Here is a 25,544-nt window from a genome sequence, read left to right as displayed (position 1 = left end):
ACTGTCTCAAATAACACCCCAAAACAGAGAGTAAAAAAATGCATAGAAAAATGATTCAGTAAAAACACAAGAAAGACCCAGTTAAACAACAGCCTTTGTTGTGTAATACCTTAAACATCATGTAGTGGATGTCCACAGGATATATACAAAACATCATGTAGTTGTTGTCCACAGGATATATACAAAGGACTCCTTAAGAAATACCTCTCAGCTATCCAGATTTTTGCCTCATGTTTTTGGTATGGTCCACATAATATTGTTTTGTCAGGATTTTTTTGCACTACAAGGTTGAGAGGTATGCTTAAGGACATTCCAGTGTTTCAGCAAAAAGGCTTCTGAATGCCCATGACTTTTCACTTTTTAAGTCTTTATTGGTGCATTCACACCAATAAAGCCAAACCTCATCAGCCATAGACAAGCCATGTTTTGTCCTTATCTGAACTTGTCAGTACAACATAAGTAGATTGTTTGGTTATACTTTGGAAACAAACATTTTTAGTAGTAGGCTTATTATCGGCCTTTGTACAATCACTGGACTGCAGGCACTGGTGACATGACTATGCTTATGCCTTCTTTAGGTATATTACATGCACCTGCAAAACAGATCAGGTTAGTCATGGACTTCTGACAGCGTCTGCTCTTATAAATGGCATCTTTACTGCCACCAACATGACAGTGTCATAAGGAGGCAGAAACAATTTGTGAGGATTAGGACATGTCTGAAAATACTCATTATCACTTTACAATGCAGGAAATTGCATTACTTTTCACGTGGATGAAGGCCTTGACAGCTGAATGTTATATCTGGAAGAAAACTTCTGGGATGTATAAAAAGTGGTAGCATTTCTGCGCAGGATATGTGGTGGGCATTGATCATCATCAGTAACAATGCAATTGTGCACATTGGCTTAGAGATGAGCTCGTCGTTAAGTTACATTTTTTGAAATCCTTTCAGTGGTAAGTCTTGTAAAGACGTTAAAAAAGCTATATTTTCAAATGCCGAGTTTATTTCAATACTGAATCCAGATTTCCTGAGCTGTTCATGGAACAGAGAAGCTAACAGTACTGACAAAAGGTCCGTAAAATCCCAAGTTCCAGTGGCTGAGAGTATTGCCTGCTTTCAAGAACAGTGATACTGACACACAAAAGTAAGAATGAGTTTATTATTTTCACTTGTAAACAGGACAGACTGATTTACAAGGTTCTGTTTTAACCCCAACCTAGTCCATAAGCAAAATTATAAAGAAGAAAAACTCCAACAAAACATCCAATACAAAATGAGACATAATAAAGACAGCTGTATATGTGAGGGACATCTACATCACAATGACGTAACAATGATGGTAAACCACACAACACTGTATGAACATTAAAAACATGTTCATAGGGTACATTATTTTGCATTAAAGTGAAAATATAAATGGTAATATCACATTTTGGTAGGGTATGAAGAATTTCATTGGCCCCAAGGCCAATGACAAACAGTTTAAAGAGAAATGAGTGTAAAAGCATTAACTGGATGGAAGAGAAAGTGCAACTTAGTGCAAGAGAAACTATGATCAAGGCGCCAACAGAGAGAACTAGTGAGAAAGTACTTTTGTAGTTAGGAGCTAGAAGCTGGTAGAGCCTGAAGAGTTCCTTACATATGGGAATAGAGTGCCGAGAGATGGGGACTCTAAAAAGACCATACTTTTCTCCAAACAATTATACATTGGAATCATAAGACTGTTTTGGGGTCTACTTCACCTTATCGCATGTTGAAAATATCGAACGGCAATAATTTCATAAATGCCATACATCGAAAGTGTTGTTGCAGTATAGTGGGGATAACAAATTTTGCTCTTTCCTCACTGTAGTGCGATCTCAAAGTTGGTATATATAATTAGCGGGGGGTGTGGGGGCGCAACCCCCCACAAGAACAGTTTCAATGTACGGCATTTTCGATGTTTATGCCGTTCGATATTGTCATATTTCGACAAGATAATATAGACGCCTGTTTTGGGATGGCTGGCAAAAGAGTGAGTGTATGAGTAAATGGAGCTAGATGGAGATGGTAAGCAGCGAGTATTGGTTAACCAACAGAAGATGGTACAAGGCGATGGACTTCAGCCAGGTTGTAATGGATACTGATAGTCAGTCTCCTCTACCAAAGTTAATGGAATCCTATTCAGCTGTGTAGGTCCAAAGCATAAACCAAAATGTCCTGTTCTCCAAAACCTCTCAATTCTCTACATATTCTCTGAATGAAATGAAAGACAGAAAAAACACACACACACATTGTAGGGACAGCACATTTCTGATACTCTGACATTCTTTACAAACTGCGACTATTCTGAAAGGCTAATAATAAAAGAAATGAAGAACATATCCTTTAATAGTATAAGGGGCAGTCCTGGAATAAAGTTTTTGTTTCCCATCCATTGATCCAAGTTGCACTTGAATATGGAGTGGGATGAACTTTGCTTTATGTGGATTGGGAGTCTGTTTCACAGCATCAGTATATCAGTATCCATTGTGAGATACAGCTGTGACTATATGATTTTATGTGTATACACACACACAAACACACAGAATGACAGCCTGACCTGAGACAGAAGCAAGAGACAGGAACAAATTCATCAGCATAGAGCTGGGGAATTAAAAGGCATACTGTATATGTCCTAGGCCTACATATGGAACCACATACATAATTCAGTGAAGTCATGGTACACCACAGCACAGCAGCTGAGTCCCACTACCTGGACAAATGGCGGACATCACCTGACTCACTGCTGCAACTGATGCACATTAGTCTTCAAGGCATAAAAAGGACAAACTGGAAGGCAAATTTCTTCTGGAAAGGACAGATTCACTTGAAAAATGGAAAAGTTTTGCATCAAGAAAGGGCCACAAGAGCCAGAAGAAATCTATGTTGTCAAAATTAACATCTGAAGGTGCAGCTGGCGCAAACAGACAAATGAGAAACAATGGTTCCTAATATAATACACTATTTCTATCACAATGGCAGGCAAACATGTAGCTTTTACTTTTTAACACCATGTGAGTAATTTAAAATGTGGCTCTTTTTGACACTCATGCTGACCTCTTCACTTACTGAGAGGGCTTCCAGCACTTGACCTCATTTTCAACACCACCATCTACTCCAGTCACTGTTTCAGCATTTTATCAAATGGTACAGGTAGCAAACCAGCAATGTGTCTCTAATTACTAGGAGGGAATAGGTGACCACTTCAGTAATGGGTGGAATTTTAATTATTAATATCTAGTCTTACCATTGGAGCATGGTGATACATGCTACATCATCAAGCATAAAGGAACATGGCTGCTATTGTACAGAAGGTGCCAACCACACCCTTTTAAATGGTAAATGAGTATTATACAGCTAAACTGTTCAGTTTCTGCTAGACGTTAATTGTCACACTGCTGGAACTGAGCACCTCCCCCAAGTCCAGAAAAAGAAAGCCTTGCCATAGGCTGCTCACCAGACCCCCAAACCTCACTGACTTCTACAATACTCAGGCTGTTTGTCAAGTTTAAGCTGATAGCACTGCAGAAGGATGCAAAACTACACCATCAGAACTAATCAGCCATGATTGTTTTCCCCCTTGTATCAGTGCTCCATTCAACATGGGCTGAAGATACTAGCAATAATCATGTCTGACCATTTACACTTCCAAATCCATCAAAGCAATCTGAATCTCATATCAAGGAACACTATTGTCTTTGTAGGAAAATTCTGACAGGGAGGCTTCTGACTAACTGTGGTGTCTGTGTTTCTCAAAACTGGAGTCAAGACAAATGTTAAGAAATCGATTTATGTAAAGGGCTACTCAAACAGCAGGGTACGTAAGCTTGTCATCATACACAAAGAACCCGCATAAATAAACGAATGAATGAATAAATAAAGACACTGAGCGATCTCCACTGGAAATTTGAGGAGTATCACCATTCTTACTGGAATGGGAGTCATAACTGCATCTGCTCCTCTTCAAAACTAGACTTCTGATTTGGAGCACAAAAGAAAGGAAGGGATAAATTAGATATGGCCCATACCCCAGAATCTCGTTTCTATACATTCTGATTTAGTAAAAATTCATGTGGAAAACTCAGCTTTATTTAACTCACTATATACAGGAAGTGCAGTAAATACAGACCATTTATAAATGCAATGGAAATAACTTTCCTTTAAATTGAATCCACAGAAACAGTATTAGTATAGTAACAGAAAAAAAATAAAGGAAAGAAAGTACACTGCACAACAGAAGCAAGACGACTTGTGTTCACTTTCACAAATGCAGACTGATGAAGAGGAAAAACTTCACGAGTTCAGGAGTCAAAAATTACAGAACTGAAGTATGGACAAGCTGCTAAACCTTTTATGCTGCATCAGTTGTTAAAATGTGGAGCTCTTTGCTCTTCCAGGAAGTATGTTGCAATAAGGCTCAGTTCACTGTATCTTTCCTTAAAAGAAGTGCATAAAAATAAACCATAAATGCTTTAGTGCTGTATTTAAATATTGTACTGTAAGTAAGTAAATAAGAGTGGAAAAAAATGCAGCTACTAATCTTACCACCATCTGGCAATTTGTTGGTGATATCACCGATGGGTTTTCTTGGAGTATGTCCTGAGTCACTCTGGTCTTTTGCAGTCTTCCTTAGTTTAAAGCCTTTCCTAATATCTGCCAGAAGGGCGTCCACAAGACAGACCTCTTCCTGCTTCACAGCTCCCTTCTTGATTACTGAAACAAAAATTAACTAATTAAATACTTAACAAACATTCATTTCAAATGCAAATAGAATATATTGCTTGCTATGAAAAACGTAGCAGTTTATGACTCACAAAAATGTTATCCCACTCAACAGTATAGATTTTAATCTATAACTATAATGCAAGTATTTCTAATTAAGAGCATTCTCTAAAGCCTGCCATGGTGCAAAGAGATTGAGTAGGCTTGGCAACCTGTGTTTGAGCACATGTCCTAGATAGCGTAGTAGCTGGAGTTGGGTTAGAGTGAGAGACAGATGTGTTGCCCATTCAGAAAGAAGCCTGTTACATGAAGCAGCTGGGTATGCAGCCCCACTTACTGACCTTCAGAGGCATCACATTACCAAGACGTATGTAGTGTTTCAGCTAAGAAGCAGCAGTGTGGATGGGAGCACAGTCTTGTGCAATTCAGATTCACTAGAAGATGTATGGTGCACACTATATAACAAAAATCAAAGCTGCCATAGATGACAGTGGACCACCATTCTATTCTTGTCCCATCCAGGCAGCAGCCAATCAAGATGGGAGAACAAATATGTCTAAAAGAGTGGTTGGGTGCATGATGACCAGTGGAAAGGAATCATAAAATTCAGCACCATCAAAGAAAACATTAAATGATGCATACTCTAATACAACCTTATTAAAACAAAAACAGAAAACGTTTTACTTAAAACATACTGATTTTGCCATTTTCTCCTTTTTGTCTTTTAGCATCCTCCACCTCTAGCTGTTTCTTTCTTTTCTCTGCCTTTGCAATTTGTTCCTTTCTTTCTCGGTTTTCCTGAAAAGAAAATGTTCTTGATATGAGGACTTCTATTAGTTCAAACACTGCTTTAATTCACACACATTATGACAAAATTCCCATTCTCAAGAGCCACTTTTATTTTTAGAGAAATAAATTAATATCACGTATGGACAGCCCAGTTTCTGACACACTTGTTCTACACTTCCCACATAATTCATGAGGATTTCTCTATACAAATACAGTTAAATGATCCCCAAAATGGCTCCCACTCACAATATATTTTCCCTATCCAAGTACGACACGTTCTACTTATGAAACTGAAGTCATTCATCTGTGGTTAACTCACTGCAACATCACAACACTAATGAATATTACCAAAACACAGGCAATGAAACCGTCACTTTTATGACAGAACTGCTAAAGAAATTCAGGGGCCATTACCCATTGGCATATGCCTAATTTATGGCTGTTTTGAAGTGCCATCAGTTTGCATCTACACAGTAATTTGCATTTTCAAAGCATCTCTATTTCACTTTATGTGGACTCTTGCACAGGCAGACATTCTTTTTTTTCCTTTCTGGGGTAGATGCAGCATCATGTTTCCTGAGAACAAGGAATCTTGCATTTCTTTCCTTTGTTCCAGTACAAACATGCATGTGTACATAAAGAGGTCTTATAATCCCTTAAATGGAAATGTGTAACAACTCCAGCACCTCACTATTCATAATGTCCTATAACTGTGTCAGCACCATGTAGTAGAGGGATAGAGTTCCAACTTTAATCCGTATGACCACGGTTTTGGTAATAACTGCCATGCTGGAGAAGCTGACTGGGATGTGGAGGAATAAAGAGGCTGTTTGCCTGCTTCTTCCAGGATGGAGGGGTGGGAATCATGTCCAGTTACATTCAATAAAAAGCAGTTTACGTGGGGGAGACAGGAGCAAACCTATGAAGGTGTTTGTTCCAAGGGGGGCAGGCTCATGTGTGGGTGACAGTTCCATGTTATGTCCATTGCAAGCTACCTCAAGAGATGAAAACTGGGTAAGCACAGGATATTATGGCTTTGCCACATAAAAAGCTCTGACCTGACATGGATAATGGCACCACTTCCAGTGGGAAACTCTTACGTTACAGTCAACAGAGCAGCCAAGGAACAGGGGGAAGAGGCTTGTTGGTAAAGTATGGGACTGGGTCAGAAAAGAAAATTCAGTGCACCTGCAACCACTGTACTTGACCTAGGTTTGGCTGCAATATTTCTGATGTAAAAATCTATAAGAATTCTTCCTGTGGAATTTGGTATACTGCCAACATAATTCAGCTTTTGGACAATAATTAAAGGTCAACACATCAAAATGCTAGTTTATTGAGTTTGCCCTACAACACTCATTTCCCAGAGGTTTTGTGGTGAGGTGGTCTTTTGTAAAACAATATACCAACAACATTTAAGGTGATGGGTAACAAATGACCTTCACTACTGAATACCTTCTCAAATCCCTCCGCTTCAGTCCCCTAGGTCATCCCTAAATGCTTAAGTATTAGGTTAAGCTCTTGTGATTTCCAAGCTTTTTCCCACAGCTACTTTATTTTAAACTATTTATAAATACCGTTAGACCCCTTTGTTGTTCTTACTGCATCTCAAACAGAATGCTACCCTGTTCTGCTGATATTAATGCTATCAAATAGGTACACGCTTTGTGTCTGTTAAAGACGCAAACAATAAATAACAACATAAAAAACTGGTTAGTGATGACTATTTGCTTCCCCTGAGTAAAACATGATGCAGTATGAGAAAAGAAGACATAGAAATAATGTCGGTCCACTTCTTCAATGTAAATATCACACACAAAATTTATATGGCAGAGAAATCAGTCACCTGTCAGGCCAGGAAACATTATTTTTGCTTGTATATGAAATATGTTTCATTCATAAAATACTGTGACAGCAACATGTGAATCAAGATGTTCAGGGGCAGTCATCGAGGTTACATGGCTATATAAGTAAATATTCCTCCCCCCACATACTGTTTCTGTTTCAGCTTGTGGGGTACTCTGTTGCAGAGTGTTTTATTTTCCCATCAATGCATTCTTCCCAAGCCATGATCACTATTTTTGTGGATCACCCATATGTTTAAATCCACTGAGCCAGTGTGCCAGGGTCTCTGGGTCCCACTTTGGCAATAACGATACTCCCATTAGAGGTGAGTGCACCTGGAGAGTCACCAATGTTGCTAGCTGTGGCAAACCTGTGCAAGGTGGTAGGGCCATGCTTCCATAGACAGGCATGTAATTTCATGTGGCCAAGAAAACATTCTACCTCATATGTCTTGGTCAGTGACACTTCCCAGGCTTGCGTAGTCACATAGATTGGTAGCACCTTCAAGTCACAGTCTCCTCAAGGGCTACAGACAAGTGAGGCACCTCACAATGATGTCATCCCCTTCTCTCCCCTTTGAGAAAGGACAGCAGACACAGCCTTGTCTTTCGTTTATCTCACCTGCCAACTCCAAAAGCCACTTGAGTTGCTAATGAAACTCAGGTCACTCAGTAATAGTCAGGGCTTTACTTTTTAACATCAATGGAGATACAAAGCAAAGATATGCGTGTACTAACAATACTGGAGATATTCTATAGCTGTAGTATCACAATGTAAAACATTTTTTAACTCAGATTTTTAGGGGTGATGGCTGGATTTTTGACTGGCCAGCTTCTGCAGCGGTGGAGCCTTAAATACTTTAAATATCTGTAGGTTTGTTCAGTTCAGTACTTTTTGGTACTGGGCAGCTGACAGTGCTCTGACATGCAAGCCATAGAAGACAACACAAGAGTTTACAGAAAAGAAGACCGGAAAAACCTTTTCCATCTGGGATCTTACTGATTCACTATACTACAAGGACATCATTGTTTTACAAGAAACATAGAAGAAGTGTTCTAGCCTCTGTTGAAAGTACAGGCCAGAGTTCATGGATTTCTAGCTAACTCAGTGCTGGTGTCCCCTAACTACTTAGTGAAGGGAGCCTTCGGTGCCTGTTACAATGACAAGTCTTAGGCTCTAGTTTGAGAATTTCTCTGTATTATCAGAGCCTGTGGCTTCCTTCCTGTCATTACCAGTGGTAACCATCATTTTGTACATACTCATGACTTGGTTTTCCAACTCACTGCCTCTCCCACTGATATGGTGAATGAAGCCTTCTCCTAGTCTGGTCACTGCTTGATTGATTCTCAGTAGTTCAGCCTGCTTACCTTAATCTCAACCTGGTGAAATATAACAAGTGGAAAGCTATAAAAGTTGATCAATTTGCTCCCTTTCTTCAAAAGTTCACTTTTAGTGCCAGTGCAGGTGAACCAGGTGAGCTTCTTTTGGATTTTAATATGTTCATGAAATCCCCCCAAGATCTACTCACCCCGCCATATATACTCCCCCTCCACCCTTCCCCAAGTAAGCCTTGGTCTGACTTTAAGCTCAGTCAGTTTAGGAAACTGGAGCAGAAGCTAAAGTGTAAACAGAAATACAGCAGTCTCTGACATTAAGTTTAGGACTGTTAAATACTACTTCCCATCAAGCAGAGCTCTCTCATAAAAGGCAATGTTCTAGTCTAGATAGAGCTCTACTACCTCAAACCGACTGGTCATCTTATGATTAGTTACTGGTTGAGTTATCCACCAAGTCTGTCCACGTCTTCTTCAGAGAAATATGCACTGTCTGCTCATTTATTTGCAGCTAAAATGCCATCAACATGACTGCTTTCAGTAAATAGTGAGGCTAGTGGAGATTAGAAATGCTGAATCATTAACCATCTGCAGAATCTCACTCATTACTTACCTCAAAGAAAAAAAAAAACAAGCTGCTTCTACTTCATCCCTGCTAAGTCTGCAAAGTCTGTTCCAGTGCTCTTTCCACTTTATTCTCTTCCTCCTTTGAATCTGATTTTTCCAGCTAATACAGATTCTCATGGAAAATTAGTGGGACAAAAACTCAGCCTATTATTAACTCTCTGCATTTTGATGTACTATTCTTCAATTGCGAAGATAAATGTATGTGAATTCTACTTATTTTTTTACTTATCTACTCTATACGTTGCTTTTACTTTTTTCAGTATTTCTTTTCAGGCTGTGACTAAAATGGATCTCTGTGGATCAACCCACTATACTGGTAATCAAACCAATCAATCAATCAAAAATAAGTTGTGGTGTTCAGTGGCAGAATTCTTGGCACTGATGCAAGTCTAATTTCAAAATTCAACATGGTTTCTCCATACCTCTCAACTGTCCAGATTTTTGCCTCATATTTTGGTCTATTCCTCATAAATTTCTGGGTTTCCGGCAAATGATTGGCAAAATATTGAGGATGTAAATAAGAAAATAATGACAGGCATTTCAGTTTTGGATTTCATACCCTTCAGAAAATGTATACTAATGGAAAGCCTGTTATTCTATAAGCTTTTTAGGTTTATAAAATCAATATTTAAAAATTGTTCCTATTTTTGGTCCTTTGTCCCCCCATTTGTTATGGCTTTGTCCAGATTTCTTGCTCTGTGAGGTTGAGAGGTATGTTTCCAGCACTGGCCTGTTACAATCTGTGGTCAGGACAGACTATTTCTCTTTCCTGAAGAGGTTGATCATTTGGTTCATTAAAACATTTTTTCTTTTTATTCTTGTGTGTGTGTGTGTCTTTCTATCCAATTTAAAATGAGCCTTGGTGTCCCCTATCTTGAAATTTTATCTCCTGGTGATCCTGGTATCTACCACCCTATTCCTAATCTTCTATATGTTAGTAAGACTTGTTTGTGTGTTGATTATAAAATAGTTATCAACCTAATGATTGCTACCTGAGAAAACAATAACTCAGGTTATCAATGACGAGGGATTGACACCATTAATCTGTATCAGTTATCCTTAATCACCCTTCAGTATTTCATACAAAGGTCCAAATAATCCACTACATAGGAAAATACTTGGCTATCAGTCCACAGGCTTTTACAAGCTTAGCCAATAACAAGAGGTCAGAATCAAACCCTGTATAGTGTCTGTGAGGTAAAGGATCTTAACCATTATGCCAATCCTCCCCTCCCTTAACCCCCAATTGGATCATTTGAAAACTTATGTGGGCTATTAGTATGGTTTTAAAATGGTCTGCTTCCTATAGTTTGGGAAATAATTAAGTACATCTGTAAAAAATGTGTTATCCTGTCATTCCTTTTTGTCTGGTGACCTGCAGGGAATCCATTCTTAGCATGTCATCACTCACTGGAAAAACTCATTAGAGGGGCAGCTGTTTGTCCACCATCACTGTTACAGTAATTGTACTCAGTTTTACCACTATTTCCTGTGGGACATGATGTCTACTGTAGAATCATATGGTAAAGTTCTGGAATGCATATGATTTTATGACTACTAATCAATGGAAGCTTAACTTGCTAAGGCTTTTCCTTCTACTCTAAGGGATTCTTGCTGTCCCGTTTTTAAAAGTCAGACATATTTAATGGTAGTAACAAATTAGACTTTGCATATATGTGAGAAACCCATGCACAGCATTGGCCAACAAATCATCAGTCAGGGATCAGGTGCTATCTGTTGTCATGTCAAGCAGGCTTCCATTTTAAGGACCTCTGACCTCAATAAACACCTTCGCCTCCCACAAGACCTTTCTGCAGTCCTTCATGCCATGATTAATTATGATTACTGTAACTCCATTTGCCTATGGCTTCCTAACACTAAGATAATCTGATTATAGCTGGCAGAGAGCTCTGCAGCTCAACTACTTTTAGCTACTATTAGCGACTAACAAAATATTCCAGTTCTGTGTAGCTTACACTGGCTGACAGTTCATTATTATCTTTAAGGCTCTAGCACATACAGCCCTATATGAACAGTGTTCCCCATATTAACATTCCCTGGTTCTTTGCAATCCTTTTGGGCTTTTGCATGCCTCATCACTGGGATCAGTAGACATTCCAGAAAGGAGAACTGAGTCTGGAGACATCAAATGCTCGTTCTTTTGTACATTAGGTACTCTGCAGCTAGAACTTTCCCCTCCAGTAAAGAAAGGAGCCATACACACTTGATGACTTTAAAAATTCCCTAAAAACCCACCTGTTTTCATTTATCTTGACTTAAAATTTTATTGCATCTGTCTAATGCTGTGCATTCTAAAATTTTGTTTTAATATGTTCAATTTAATTGGGTTTTATTAAATGTACCTTAATAAAGTTGAATTTTATTTTGCCTCCATAACATTATAGGTATTTTATATAAATATAAAACAGAAAACTTCCGACTCTCCACGTATAATAAATTGTTGCTTTTTATTATTAAAATGAACAGAAGGTAAGCGCTTTCGCGTATGCTACCATACGCTTCATCAGACAATTTTAGTATGCTAACATCAAAGGATTTATAGGGAGGCTTAGCCAATAAACAAGTGCATTGAATTAATCAATTAGCAACAAAACTCATTAGAAAAAATCATTAGAAAAAATTCAAAACCTTAAAGGCATTCAGCTGATTTAAAAAAGGAGAGAGAACTGTACTTTAAAACAACTAATTTAAGAAAATTATTTCATTTAAAAAGATCAGATTAAAAAACAACAAGTTAAAAAATGTATCTGCAATAAAACATATGATAAACAAGGATGCATTCATAGAAAATATAAAGTGCATTATAGTGGAACAAACGTTTCATAGCGCTTCAAAAAATTCATTCAGAAAATCATTACAACAAGATAGCTCTCTATTATTCTAAACATAATGCTGCAAGAGCATTTAACGGTTCTTTAGAACAGAATAAGTATTTTTTATCTCTGAGATATGCTTTATACAACCAAACTAACATTTAATGCAGATCCTACTGACATAAGTCATTATGAAAACTTATGAACACAATTACAGCTCATATAACATATATAGAGGTAAACAATATTTCTCAAAGAACCTTTATGTTGACTTTACTGGTATGTGCCAGAATTCCATTGCATAAGTGTTTAATATTTAGAAAAGTAAGCTAATGATCAATTAACTGTATAGAATAAATAAATGAATAGTTGAATAAATATGCACATAAATATGTAGAAATATAATTAAATACATAAATAAATAAACAGATGGGTATGTATATACATTTCATAATTTAATTCAGTGTGAATGTGAGTATAAATATATAAATAAATAAATATAGTTAACATGTATGTATGATACGTTTAAAAATTCACTATGGCTAAAATCTATTGTACAATAAGATAAAAAAATTTTTTCAGGATACTGTCAAGAGGCCTAATAGCTTTTGAAGTAATCACAACTTAATTAATAAATAAATAAATAAATAAATAAATGAATGAATGAATGAGTAGAACTGGGGGCTGCTGGATGAATCTATCAGTTCTGCGTTAAATAATATCATCTTCGATTATTAAGAAATGATCTAATGGTGATATAGTTATTCAGACCTGGAGGGTAATGACCTCTCAGTTTAAGTATCCACTTCAGTTCATTTAATTCTATCTGGTTTAAATAGTTTAATTTAAATTATTTTAGGTATTTTATGAGGACCCTCCCCTTACAAAAAGTCATGCAAGCTTAGATCCTAGGCTCCAATGGATTACATAATGTATTTCTTAGAAAACCTTCATAATCTCATCCACTACATATAAGAAGTTTGTGGTGTGTAGTCACAAATCGTCCTTTATACCTGGGATCAAGGACTCTGTGTACACCAACCCATCCAGTCTTCTAAGACCATTGCAGTCCATATGAACAGTGACAGAAATGGCCTGCTATTTTGCCACTTCTAGCCTCACTGACATATTTTGTTGATACGTTTGTCTACAATCCTGACAACTATTTTAAAAGCTCCTGCTCTGCTAAAGGATTTATGTTTTAATTTTCCATACCACACCAAGACCACAAAGTGAAATGCAAGTTATTTTGTTGCAATTCATGCTGAAGAGAAATGTTAAGACTCCATTTTCAAATCTCAGCAAAATAATCCCACATATCCCTTTTAGATTTCAAAATTCTGCTGGACTTTTCTGTTATTAATGTGATCACAAAAAATATTCTCTACTGTATTTTTAAGTGTTCTAGCCAATATCTTTTATCCATGGAGGTTTGCATCACTATAGCCCCTACAATCTGTTCTCTGCTCTTCAGAGTCTTTCACAGAATGTAGACTACTCAACAAAACATCTACAGGTTAGAGGTTAGTCCTAGGATACCAGCCTTTCTGGGCCGTTTTAAGGCTAGCCAATTGTCCTCAAAGCTAACAATCAAATGTTGTACCTTGTGCTTATAAGGTAAACACCTTAACCATTATGCCAACACCCAACATCTGCTATCTGACATGCCACACCCACAGGACTGACAACATTGTAATAGCAAACTGCAGAAAGGTATAGACCATATTTACTGTCAAAAGCAGACCTCCCCCATATTCTAAATGAAAGAAGAGCCCTCAAACAACTATTCAATTCTTAAGTTGTTATATGTTGGAGAAAGCTGAAGGTTAACAGAATGTATTTAAGATGGCTAAATTTATTTGTTACGGTTCTGAAGATGTCATATGTATATGGATGAAAGTGCTTAACTTGTTTGTTTATATAAAAAACTAATTTTTTTATTTATTAACCCAATGTTTTTTAAGTCTGCCTTGTTGGTGCTTGGTGACTACATGAACCATTTTTTGGTTTATCGGTTGTTCTGGGTTGCACAATTGTACACACCTCCTTTTGGTTCAAGATGTTGGAGAAAGTGAAGTTCTGGATGACTGCATCTTCAAGACACTCTCAAACCTGAGAGGGAAAACATTTTTCAAACTTGTAGATACATTCAAACTGTGTGTTGGTAAATTTGTCTCTGGTCAGCAAATATAATAATACCCTTTCGTCTATGAGGCTTGTCATTTTTCTTTTAGTTTCTTTTGATTTAATTTGAATATGAATATACTTGTACACCTATCATGGGCATTCACTACCAAACCCTTTTAAGAACATAATTATCTGCCACTCTGCTTCCTTCCCATACCAACACAACAGTTAATTACATTAACAATGGGCTGCTTTACATATACTCCCTGCCCTTGAGGCTTCCACTTATTTTCTAGTACCATTCTGTAAACATAGCCAACGTGAATTTGAACTTGGACCATTAATCAAGCATGATACATACATTACCTTCTGAAGATCCTTTGCTCAATATGACAAAAAAAAATCAATCTTTAATCAGTTTGGTTTAACAACTTGAGCTGAGATTACTGGCACTTTTGGAAAAAATCAGTCTTTAATTGCAGATCTCAAGAAGTTATATAAAAAGGGATATTAAAACTTTCAAAAGCCATACCTGTATAACAATTAAACACACATTGTAGGAGGAGAAGACAAATGGATAAAGAATGCCAACTCTCAAGATGTTACTGATAACCTGGAATAACTATAAATGGAAACAAAGCTGTTAGCAGAAAATTGCACAACCTTAAGACCTTCTTTGCCTCATGTAAAGAAAGTTTATGTCTTCTGAACCCGTGCCATATAAATGTCTTGCTAAATCCAACCATAAATACACACATAAAAAAATTATAGCAAATACCTTTATTGCTTTAATGAATGATGTCCTAAACGCATTCAGAGTATTAAATGTTTCTTCCATTGAAAACCTGCTGAAGTCTTCACAAAGGTAGACGGCTAGCTCTTTCTTCTTTGCTGTAATACTTTCAAACAGCTCCTGTAGCTCTTCCGCAGAATCAAGACAACTCTACAATTTTAAAATGTGTAGTTCAGTTTACACAATTTACAGTGACAGTCATGACTATCATGTCTGCTTATTCTGCTGCCATTTCAAAGAATGGATCCTTATCATTGCAATCCGTCTGTGTTGCATTACTCCTGAAGTCTCACAATAATAACAAACAGCTGCCAACTGAACATTTGTTTAATATTACACAGGGCAAGATTCACAATCACTTGTTTTAGAAAAAAATATCTTAAAATACAAAAAAATTTTACCACAGTATATTTCCTTGATAGTAGAAAGCTTGACTTTTCAGTTACGGTCAACAGTCTAGTAAAAAAATAAATACTGCAAGGAAAACACACAAACAGAACTCATTACTGACATACAAGATCTCCGACATGAAGTGTTTATGATATACATAAATGTATACAAACTGTTCCAAGAAAGAGACCAAAGGCCACTTCAGGCTTGCAAATGCCTATCGGTCATAATGTAAGGCTGTACTGAGATAATCAGTAAATAATGCAAGAGTAGCCAGATAATAGAACTTTAGCCAACAGGGAGACTTAGAGACAGACAAATAGACAGAGAAACAAGAACAGAAGAATGTGTCAATCACTGGCAGGTATTACAAGTATAATATGTACAGCATATTTCTCAAAAGTTTTAAGCAAATTTAGGTAACTGAAGGGCATGTAAGAGATCTCACATTTGTTACAGGTTATAAAGAAAGATGATCCCTGACAAATTAGTTAATGACAAAATCATGAGAAGCAATCCACGGCAAGAACAAAATAAGTTAAGATCCAGAGGAAGGAGAATAACGGCTGCATCAGAGAAGATGCTAATAAACACATTTTATATTAATTTGCTAACTGGTGGCTGGACTAAACCACTGATGGATACTTTTTCACCCACAAACCAAGCCAGATAGAAAAAACAATGTACATCCATACCAACGAATAAAAACGTTGTGCAAAATGTACATCAAGGAGTATGCATCTATTTCAAGAACATTTAAATATAAAAATGAAACAGATCCAGTGATGCATAACAGCTACTCAATACATAAATGATATAAGTTTAAAAGGAACATTTACATGAGGTGGAAAAGGCTGTTGGGTACTGCTGGTAAAGGTCTTTGAACAAAGTGAAGGACCAATGTTCCTTACGATTTTTACAAAGATAAACACAATTAAATCTAAAAGGGGGGTGCTTAAAATCATCCTTTTTGCACGTCTACAATTCCTATTCCAGAGCTCGGTGCCATGGCAGGAATGTAGTGCTGCACTTGAAGCTCAGAATAGCCACTACAACTTCATGGCCAGTGATGGGCTCAAGGACAATTAAAAATCAGCTGTGTTAACAAAGCTAGAAGTCATAAGAAAGAAAGGCAACTCTCTGAACTGGTGGCCAGCAGCCAAGTACCCCAGCAGAAATGCCTGCACTACATCGCCATAACCCCAGCTGAGAAGCACTTGGTAAACATTAGGTAGGTGAAGTAGTACTTCCTCTGTAAAACTACACAACTGAGTCCAAGTAACAGGTAGTTTTTTCAAGGTTACCATTCCTTTATGTTCCTGGCAGATGCAGTCAACCAACAAACATAGCTTTAGCTCTTGCCCAATCAATGCATTGCTGCATAATCCCAATGTGAGTAATTCATTTTAAAGGGAGAATCCCTTGGGATACCTACTACTGGCAGGGACGAATTCTAAGGAATATTGCCTCATAAACAAATGGAATGCTTCCTGGACAGGCTCAGTTTGATCAAGATAGTGAGGCAAGGAAAGGACTGCTGCACCCCTGGAATGCTGCAGAGACAGAAGCCTAGTGCAGGCAGGACAAGAAATTTGCCTTGTTTTCCTGTTTTCTCCCAGTGAAAATCTCATCACAGTAAACTGACTTTTCCTGTCCCTACTAACTACACACTTGCTGTTGCACCTACCTGCCACAGGGAAACATAAGTATAAAATGTATGTCCCTGCTCCTACAACCAAGAAACAGAGTCACTTAAGGCACTCATACCCACATGCTTAAATCCTCTGAAGCCAGCATTTCAGCTACCTGAAGTCATCACCCAGCCTCAGTCACTGGCATCACATGTAGGAACAAAATGTCTGCACTACTGGGCTGGATAAGAGATACATACATTCTTAGACATCAGTTAACCTATCAGAGGACCATTCTTGATGGAAATTTGGTTTGTGTTCACTTTTCTACCAGTAAGCAAAAACTTGATGATCCTACAATTTGTGGATGGGTGTATAACCAAATAAATGCCATGATGATACACTGGCTATGGAAGTACTGAAGTACTTGTCTACTGAACCCACTGGTTTTTCAAAAATCAATAGTGAGCACTTTCCTGCACATCAAGAACTAATAACAAAGATTGGACACTTACCTTAGAAAACATCCAATAAAATTGCCCATCTTACAGGGATTTTCAATGGCCAAGACTGATGGAATAGACATTGTACAAAATGGGACAAATGGGCATATTCCTGGTCTGTCAAGAAGAACCTCCTTGTCGATGAACTGATAAGAGCCTGTTTCATTAAACAATGAGGACAGTATGACTGTGTTTAAGTATACTCTGCCCTAAAAGTAAATCTTTCAGGAAAAGCCAAGAGAATATAACATTTGGGTTATAACCACCTGATAATTTTTGACTCTAGGCTACAAACTGCAGAAAATCACTGGCTTCCTTCATCCCCATAGGTAGCAGTGCAGTTATTAGTCAACGGTATACAGAAGGATTACACATGTAGTAAGTGTTGGTGCATGTTACTATCAGCTCTTCAACCCAGACTTTCAAAGCAATGAAGGACAGGTGTGGAATATAGAAGTTCTTCCTCTATCGGATTAAATAATAAATATAAACATGAATGGAGCTGTACAATGGCACATGTACCTGTGCACTAACGGTTCTCCATAAAGAAACAATGAAGCTTGCTAAATCATAACTGAATATTTAAAAGCAACTTAAAGAAGAAAGCATAGTCCATAGCCTTCAAGATCTAGTGAATAAAATGAACTGAAAACTGTACTGCACTTATCATGGTGCCAAATTACCATGCAGAAAATAAAATTTAGCATTTATGTGAAAACATATACTGGGACCTTTATAAGAGAAGATGGGCAGCTGCTGTGGATAACTTATAACAACAGCTGGTTATGTACTACCATATATTTATTAATGTACATTTTATAAAATCATAAATTATCATAAAAAAAAAGAAAACACAGAATAGCATGTCTGGAAGAAGACAATTATTCCCTAAATATAACAATTTTGTTAGTGGTACTCTGTCAGGATGAACATCACGTGTTTAAGAAATGTATCTATACAAAAAAAGAAAGTATATACCTGTCTGTGTCTTGTACAACTGCAAATGACTGTACCAGATTTTAAAATTTATTAGCACTAGTTAGGGCCTGCCAGAATGACAGAAATACTCTCATAACATCTTACCTTTTCAGTGACCAAATAAGATAATATGATCAATAATGTCTCTAGAAAACAATCATAAAAATGGCATAAAATTAATATGGTCTGGATTATACATGTATAATATCATAATTACTTGTACAATGTAATAATGCTATCAAAATATCGATATATTAAACACCTAAAGGAAGTTAAGAGGTTTCCTCAATATAACAACACAGACAGAGGGAGGATATTAAGTTAAGACATCCCCCAAACATCCAAACATAACTACAGGGAGTTGGAAAATGTCAAAGCAGAAATGAGCAATGGGTATGTAAAAACGGGAATGAAATTATACAGGGTACAAACACACACAATGGTGCAAGTACTCTTAACTGATTTGTTAATTAGGGTAAAACTATATAATGCATGCAAATACTAGTCAATTATGTGTTCAGCTAGCTAATCTAGGGGCACAGATATTTTGCCAAGTCCATGTCTTAGTTTACCTGGATTTAAATAGTGAACTCGGACTGGAAAAAACAACTAGGGAGGAATGGCACTGCATCACTGCTGATGGTACACCTCTACAGGAGAAGTGAGTTGGTGAGAGTCACACTAAAGAAGCCACTGCAGGTAAATGATCAGGTGTACAGGTCCTGATTAAATGGACAAGAAGGAGCTGATGCCTAGTATCACCGGAGGATACATCTGTGTAACACGTATGAGCTCGCACAACTTCAGTGTAAACACCTTCCAGCCAGCTTAGATAGAGGGGCACAGGAGCTGCTACAGAAAGTAGTTTTAACAATGCAAAATAGCAAAGAGAAATCCATTTTAAGGAAACTCCAGTTGAGGCATGCTAATTAACATTCCTTTGTGGACAGTGAAATGATCTATGGGAAACTGGTCTGTGGTATTGTGCAGACACAGGAATAAATGTACAAGAAACTGGACAATGGAATTCTTGTCACTTGAAAGTTCACAAAGACCCTTTTAGTATGCTGAGTCTGTTTGAAAAAGTGAATAAGACATGTGGATAAGATACCTGAAATAAAGAGAGAAAAGAAAGAGGTATATGAAATATGCATAAATGTAGTTCTGCTAAAATGTTTTCATAAACTTTATTTTGCCCAGTTAGAGAAATTAATCTCACTAATTAATGCTATTAGAGTTTTAGGCTGGCAACAAGGCTGAAGTTTGCAAAGTAGTTCTGCTTGTAATGTCAAAAGGGTTCCTATTATATAATCGAAGACGCAATCCTTCGAATATGTCTTGATTGAACTTGAAAGCAAGAAACAGCAAAATAGCGAAATGGCATATCAGCAATTTTTTTCCCTGGGAAAGAAATCACTTGGCTGCCTCCGTTATTTTGCCGTTTTCATCACTGTAGTGCGATCTCGGAGTTGGTATGTTTAAGTATGGGGGTGTGGGGGGGGGCAAAGCTCCCCACTTTATGTAATGTTTTTAAGTTTTTATATTTATTTATTTTTTTGGAACAGCGATTTTTTTTCCCTGAAAAAAAAATCGGTTCCGAGTGTTCGGGATTGTAAGCTTTCGCTTACATGCGGTAGATAAATCAGCGTTCGCTGATTTAATATAGACCCTGTCAGAAGCCTAAAATTTTTAGTTGTACATTTAGTTATTCAGATGAATGCAGAGTTACCATGAACGTAACTGGCTTCCCCTACTACAAATTTGCATACAGTCAGAAGTTTCACAAAGGCAGTTTAGGTAACCTTTGAGTAATTTAAACTCTTCTGCATAAACTGTGCCAAGTGCATCATTCTTTAAGAAAGATATGAGAAGTCTAGATACTGTGGCTGTCTAGATTTATACTGCAGCACAAACTCAAGTTCAGGTTTGTTAAAGTGCTTTCTAACAAAATAATACAAAATGAAAAAATGAAATAGAAACAAATCACCATTACAAGATGAAAAAGACTTCTTTCCCCTGCAACAGCCTTGACACTCCAGGTCTACCATTTCAGGGGTAACATTGCTGGATTTGAAAAGGTTATAGGCAACATGACAAACATTATTCAGGGTTGTTTACAAAAACACTGATGGCCCCAGATTTCACATTCTCTTAGCTCACTTATAAACTGAATTGCTTCTTAGACATGCCCAGACCAGTCCACAGAATCTGTCATTCTGTGCATCTCTACAAGATAATAGACTTTCAGGAAGACGACTGGTAGTACACAAAGGTTCCTGTTAGTTTTTGATTAGGCAACTTCAGACTTCTCAGTCTTAGTACAAAGTGAGGCCTTATGAGGTGGAGGAAAACTATTTAAGGACTTTAACCACAAGACTAATGCTTCTCACCATTGGGGTACCGGTGAAGAAGATTCTGTCAACTGAAAAACATGACAGGACAGTGTAAGTACACATGCAGCAGTAGCAGGCAGAAAAGAGTTTGTGTGGGCCTATAAAGCATATGTTAGGGGATTTTATCCAAGTACCTTCTCTAGGCCTGGTTTTAAGAATAAATGGTATTTTAAGCACATATCAATGCAATACACAGATAAGAGAAGGTTTGAACAAGCATCAAGATTTAAAAAAACAATAAATTTAAAAGACAAGCATGTCATTAATTCTTCTATTTTCTGAGTTGTCATTTAATTCAGTTCAAGGTCACAGAGAAGCCGACTCAAATCTACCAGTTAATGGGTGTAAAGCAGAGGAACTCTTCCTGTTCAGGGTGATATCCAATCATAGAATGCATACACACACCCTTTCCCCCCATGGCATGCACATCTATGGACAATTTACAACATTGCCAGTCCAGTTATTGAATGTCTCTAGCCTGTAGAAGACAGCTGGAGAAGCATGTAAAGTCTAACAAGATCACAGCAATAAATATTACACATGGATGGGATCCCGGATAAGAAACAATGGCTTCCCTACACCTTCCCAGCTTAACTTGGACATTTTAAGTATGTGCCGACAGTGACTCTGTTCTTTTGGGAGATTTCTTTTTTCTTTGTGTTTGTGTGACCATGGAGTTGGCATGAATAAGTTCAGGAAAGGGTGAGGGTGAGGGTGAGGGTGAGGGGCTTGCCTTTCTAAAAAACATTTTGTTTTTTCATCTGAAAGAGATTTTTACTGTCTGTTTTCAGCCATTTAGAATCTCATCCAGGTGTAATTTGAGTCATAGTGGATGCAAGAAACAGACTGAAGAACTAAGCTCTCTGAGGCAGCATTGTTAACAGATGCGCCATCGTTGTAAGTCAGTGTCGAACAAACGAGTTAATTTTATTACTGCAAGGAAAAAAACATTAACTATCAGTGTACTGGTAAATGACTAATAATAAAAACAATGAAAACATATTAATCAACATTTCTATTTTTCCACAGTGTAACTTTAGAATGTCACTTTGCTGATGACAGGCAGCATTCTCTCTCTCTCTCTCAAATAAAAAAACTCAACTCATTTTATAAAATATCTACATACAGTAATTCAGCCTGCAACAACTTCTTATCTTTTGGCTGTTCCCTTTAGGGGTCACCACAGCGGATTACCTGTTTCCATTTCTTCCTGCCCTCTGCATGTCGCTCTGTCACACCAACCACCTGCATATCCCTCTCTCACCACATCCATAAACCTTATCTTAGGCCTTCCTCTTTTCCTCTTACCTGGCAGCTCCATCCTTAGCATTCTTTTCCCAATATACCCAGCATCCCTCCTCAGCGCATGTCCAAACTAATGCAATCTTGCCTCTCTGACTTTGACTCCAAACCGTCCAACCTGAGCTGACCCTCTAATATACTGATTCCTAATCCTGTCCATCCTTGTCACACCCAGTGCAAATCTTAATATCTTTAACTCTGCCACTGCCAGCTCTAACTCCTGCCTTTTGTGAATACAGTTTTACTAGATTTTAAGAATGAAAAAAGTAGGTATACAGGATCAATAATCCTAGCACAGCTTTTCCTGCTCTGTTGTCTTCAGTTTCACTCCCCATAGCTGACATCTCACATCATGGTTGTTATGGCCTAAGTGCAGGACTCAGTATTTATTTACATATAAAATTAGCAAGGATTACACACAGTGCAACATTCTGGATCTTCCAGCTTTTCCCTGCTATAAGATGCCAATTACATACTTAATTGAGTTATCTTCAAAAGGAGAAAGGAATTTCAAAAAGAGAAAGGAATTTCTCAAAATAATCTACTAGAGTAATTAAAAAAAGGAGCTAATGGAAATAAGGACTGTATAGATCCAAGGAAAAAATCTCTTGGGACTTCAGACACACTTTTTTGAGACAATTTGCTCTGCCAAGCAGTTTACCTTCTCAGTTCTATAGACACAGACCACAAAATGGAAGTGCTAAATCCATGAATCACAAAAATGATCAACACATACTTGCATTTATTTTTCCTTCAAAAACTTTAATTATAGGAGATTCATACCATTTATGATCTCTTTTATTTCACCATCCATAAACCTTATCTTAGGCCTTCCTCTTTCCCTCTTACCTGGCAGCTCCATCCTTAGCATTCTTTTCCCAATATACCCAGCATTCCTCCTCGGCGCATGTCCAAACTAACACAATCTTGCCTCTCTGACTTTGACTCCAAACCGTCCAACCTGAGCTGACCCTCTTATATACTGATTCCTAATCCTGTCCATCCTTGTCACACCCAGTACAAATCTTAATATCTTTAACTCTGCCACTTCCAGCTCTGACTCCTGCCTTTTGTGAATACAGTTTTACTAGATTTTAAGAATGAAAAAATTAGGTATACAGGATCAATAATCCTAGAACAGCTTTTCCTGCTCTGTTGTCTTCAGTTTCACTCCCCATAGCTGACATCTCACATCATGGTTGTTATGGCCTAAGTGCAGGACTCAGTATTTATTTACATATAAAATTAGCAAGGATTACACACAGCGCAACATTCTGGATCTTCCAGCTTTTCCCTGTTATAAGATGCCAATTACATACTTAATTGAGTTATCTTCAAAAGGAGAAAGGAATTTCAAAAAGAGAAAGGAATTTCTCAAAATAATCTACTAGAGTAATTAAAAAAAGGAGCTAATGGAAATAAGGACTGATTCTGATAAATACACTGATTTTGCAACTGTGCCATAACACCTAATAACACTATAAACACTCCTCTATCCTGGTGATCCACAGAGATACAGCTGATCTTGTGGGTGCCATTCCTCTTGTTGGTAAACCCTTTGCAACCATATAAATGCCTTCCTTCACAAAGGATGGCACCTGATTATATGGAAAAGATTACTGGCTTCAACCTCATATCATGGTATCAATCCAGAAAAAGAGAGTAGCAAGGCCTAGACCTTCTTTGCAAGAGATGGGCTATGCTTCTCCTCAAAAAGGGCTAGAGGACTGAAAAGACCATTTTGTCTCCCCATTACTTGTTGCTTTTAAGGCCAGGTCAAATTAATGGATATTACAAGCTGAAATTCACAGGTTAACAATAAGGTGAAGGTGGAAATAATCAAGGTCTGTATCATAAATAGAAAAAAAATGAACTTGCCTTGATTACCTTGACAGATGCTGTGACAGTATCACGTCTGAAAAATACTTCATACAGTCCAAAAATATCCAGTTATACCTCTTCCACTCAGTCTAGTCCACCAGGCACTAGAATGGACTGAGGTACTGTATCCATCTTCACAACTCAGTTTTTAAAAAGGAGGGTTACAGAAACAAATTGTGGGCATGAAGTATTCAACACCCATTACAACACACACCACAAATTACAAAGTTGTAATATGCTATCATACCCCCTTCATGACCACTCCAGAATGTGACTACTTCCTTAACAAATTTATACCCCTGCTCAAAAAGAAATCAATGTTTTGCTCTGTATCCTAAATTATTCCTCTGCTGATTGGAAGAACTCTGTCTCAGTTAATAACTGGAACAAAATTATTAGACTTTATGTACTATAAACAGTCACAAAGTACAACATTGCCAACAAGGGAAATGCTAAGATATCATCCTAATTGTAGGGCAGAGGTATTAAACTAAAGTACATTAATCATTTTCAGAGGAGAAATGTTGACAATTTGAGTGTCGCTTGAAAATGTCCATCAGTAAAACATACAGACAGCTATATTAACCAGACCTAAATGTGACAATGTTATCATAACAGACTCAGCAAAAATCTTGCAGCATGGAAAATATGAACTGCATAGGACATGTAATTATAGAGCTCATGCTGGAAGTTCTACCTTGTAGGAAAAAGTGTAAACATTTGGAATTACATGTTAAAGGCAGACAGAAATGAAACAAATCTTCAGCTAGTGGCTTTGGTATGTCCAGATAAGCTGTTAGCTAGAGTTCTTCTGCATGTTATCTGTCTGTTTAAACACATTTGCATTTTCTTTGTGTATGTTTACACCTGTTTGGATATCTGACTTCATAAAATGCAGTGTTTAATCTTATTTACCGTATTTCACATAAAAAGAGTTTATTATTCCATATCAACAGTTTGTGGCTGCTGGTTTATACATTAGCTTAAGGGTATATGCACTCAGAGCTGGCTTCCACTTTCTGAAGCATTACAGCTCAAGTTATTGTTGCTATTATTAATATTTAATTAAGGGTTTTTTTAAGGATAAAAAGTAACCATACTCTTGATGTGCCAGAAAAGTGTGGTTGACGGCAGCTTTGCTACAAAGAGAGGAAAAGGTGGTGTTGGTACTGGAGAGAGATAATTAACTTCTCCTAAAAACCCTGTGCATGTATTTATGTATGTATGTATGTATGTATATATATATATATATATATATATATGTGTGTGTGTGTGTGTGTGTGTGTGTGCGTATGTGTGTGTGTGTGTATGTGTGTATGTGTGTGTGTGTGTGTGTGGTAGAAACAGTCTTGGACAAGATTTCAGCTACT

General features: G+C 37.3%; 1 protein-coding gene across 6 annotated transcripts in view; it reads right to left on the bottom strand.

The window, feature by feature from the left end:
* The window catches only part of INF2 (inverted formin 2), a 735,156-nt gene that overhangs the window by 122,785 nt on the left and 586,827 nt on the right, over positions 1-25,544 (bottom strand). For 5 of the 6 annotated variants that reach the window (XM_044074343.1, XM_044074344.1, XM_044074342.1 and 2 more), the window contains 3 exons: positions 15,082-15,246; positions 5,443-5,545; positions 4,571-4,738 (listed from right to left, as the gene is read on the bottom strand). In XM_044074343.1, the coding sequence (XP_043930278.1) occupies positions 4,571-4,738; positions 5,443-5,545; positions 15,082-15,246 (436 nt within the window). Of the gene's footprint in view, positions 1-4,092; positions 4,462-4,570; positions 4,739-5,442; positions 5,546-15,081; positions 15,247-25,544 lie in introns of those variants that run through there. The other variant, XM_044074348.1, reaches the window with a different exon arrangement.

Source organism: Protopterus annectens, chromosome 6.part0 (genome assembly GCF_019279795.1).
Source record: "Protopterus annectens isolate FY-2018-M chromosome 6.part0, PAN1.0, whole genome shotgun sequence".
Lineage (NCBI taxonomy): Eukaryota > Metazoa > Chordata > Ceratodontiformes > Protopteridae > Protopterus > Protopterus annectens.
This window is presented reverse-complemented; position numbering and strand designations above follow the sequence as displayed.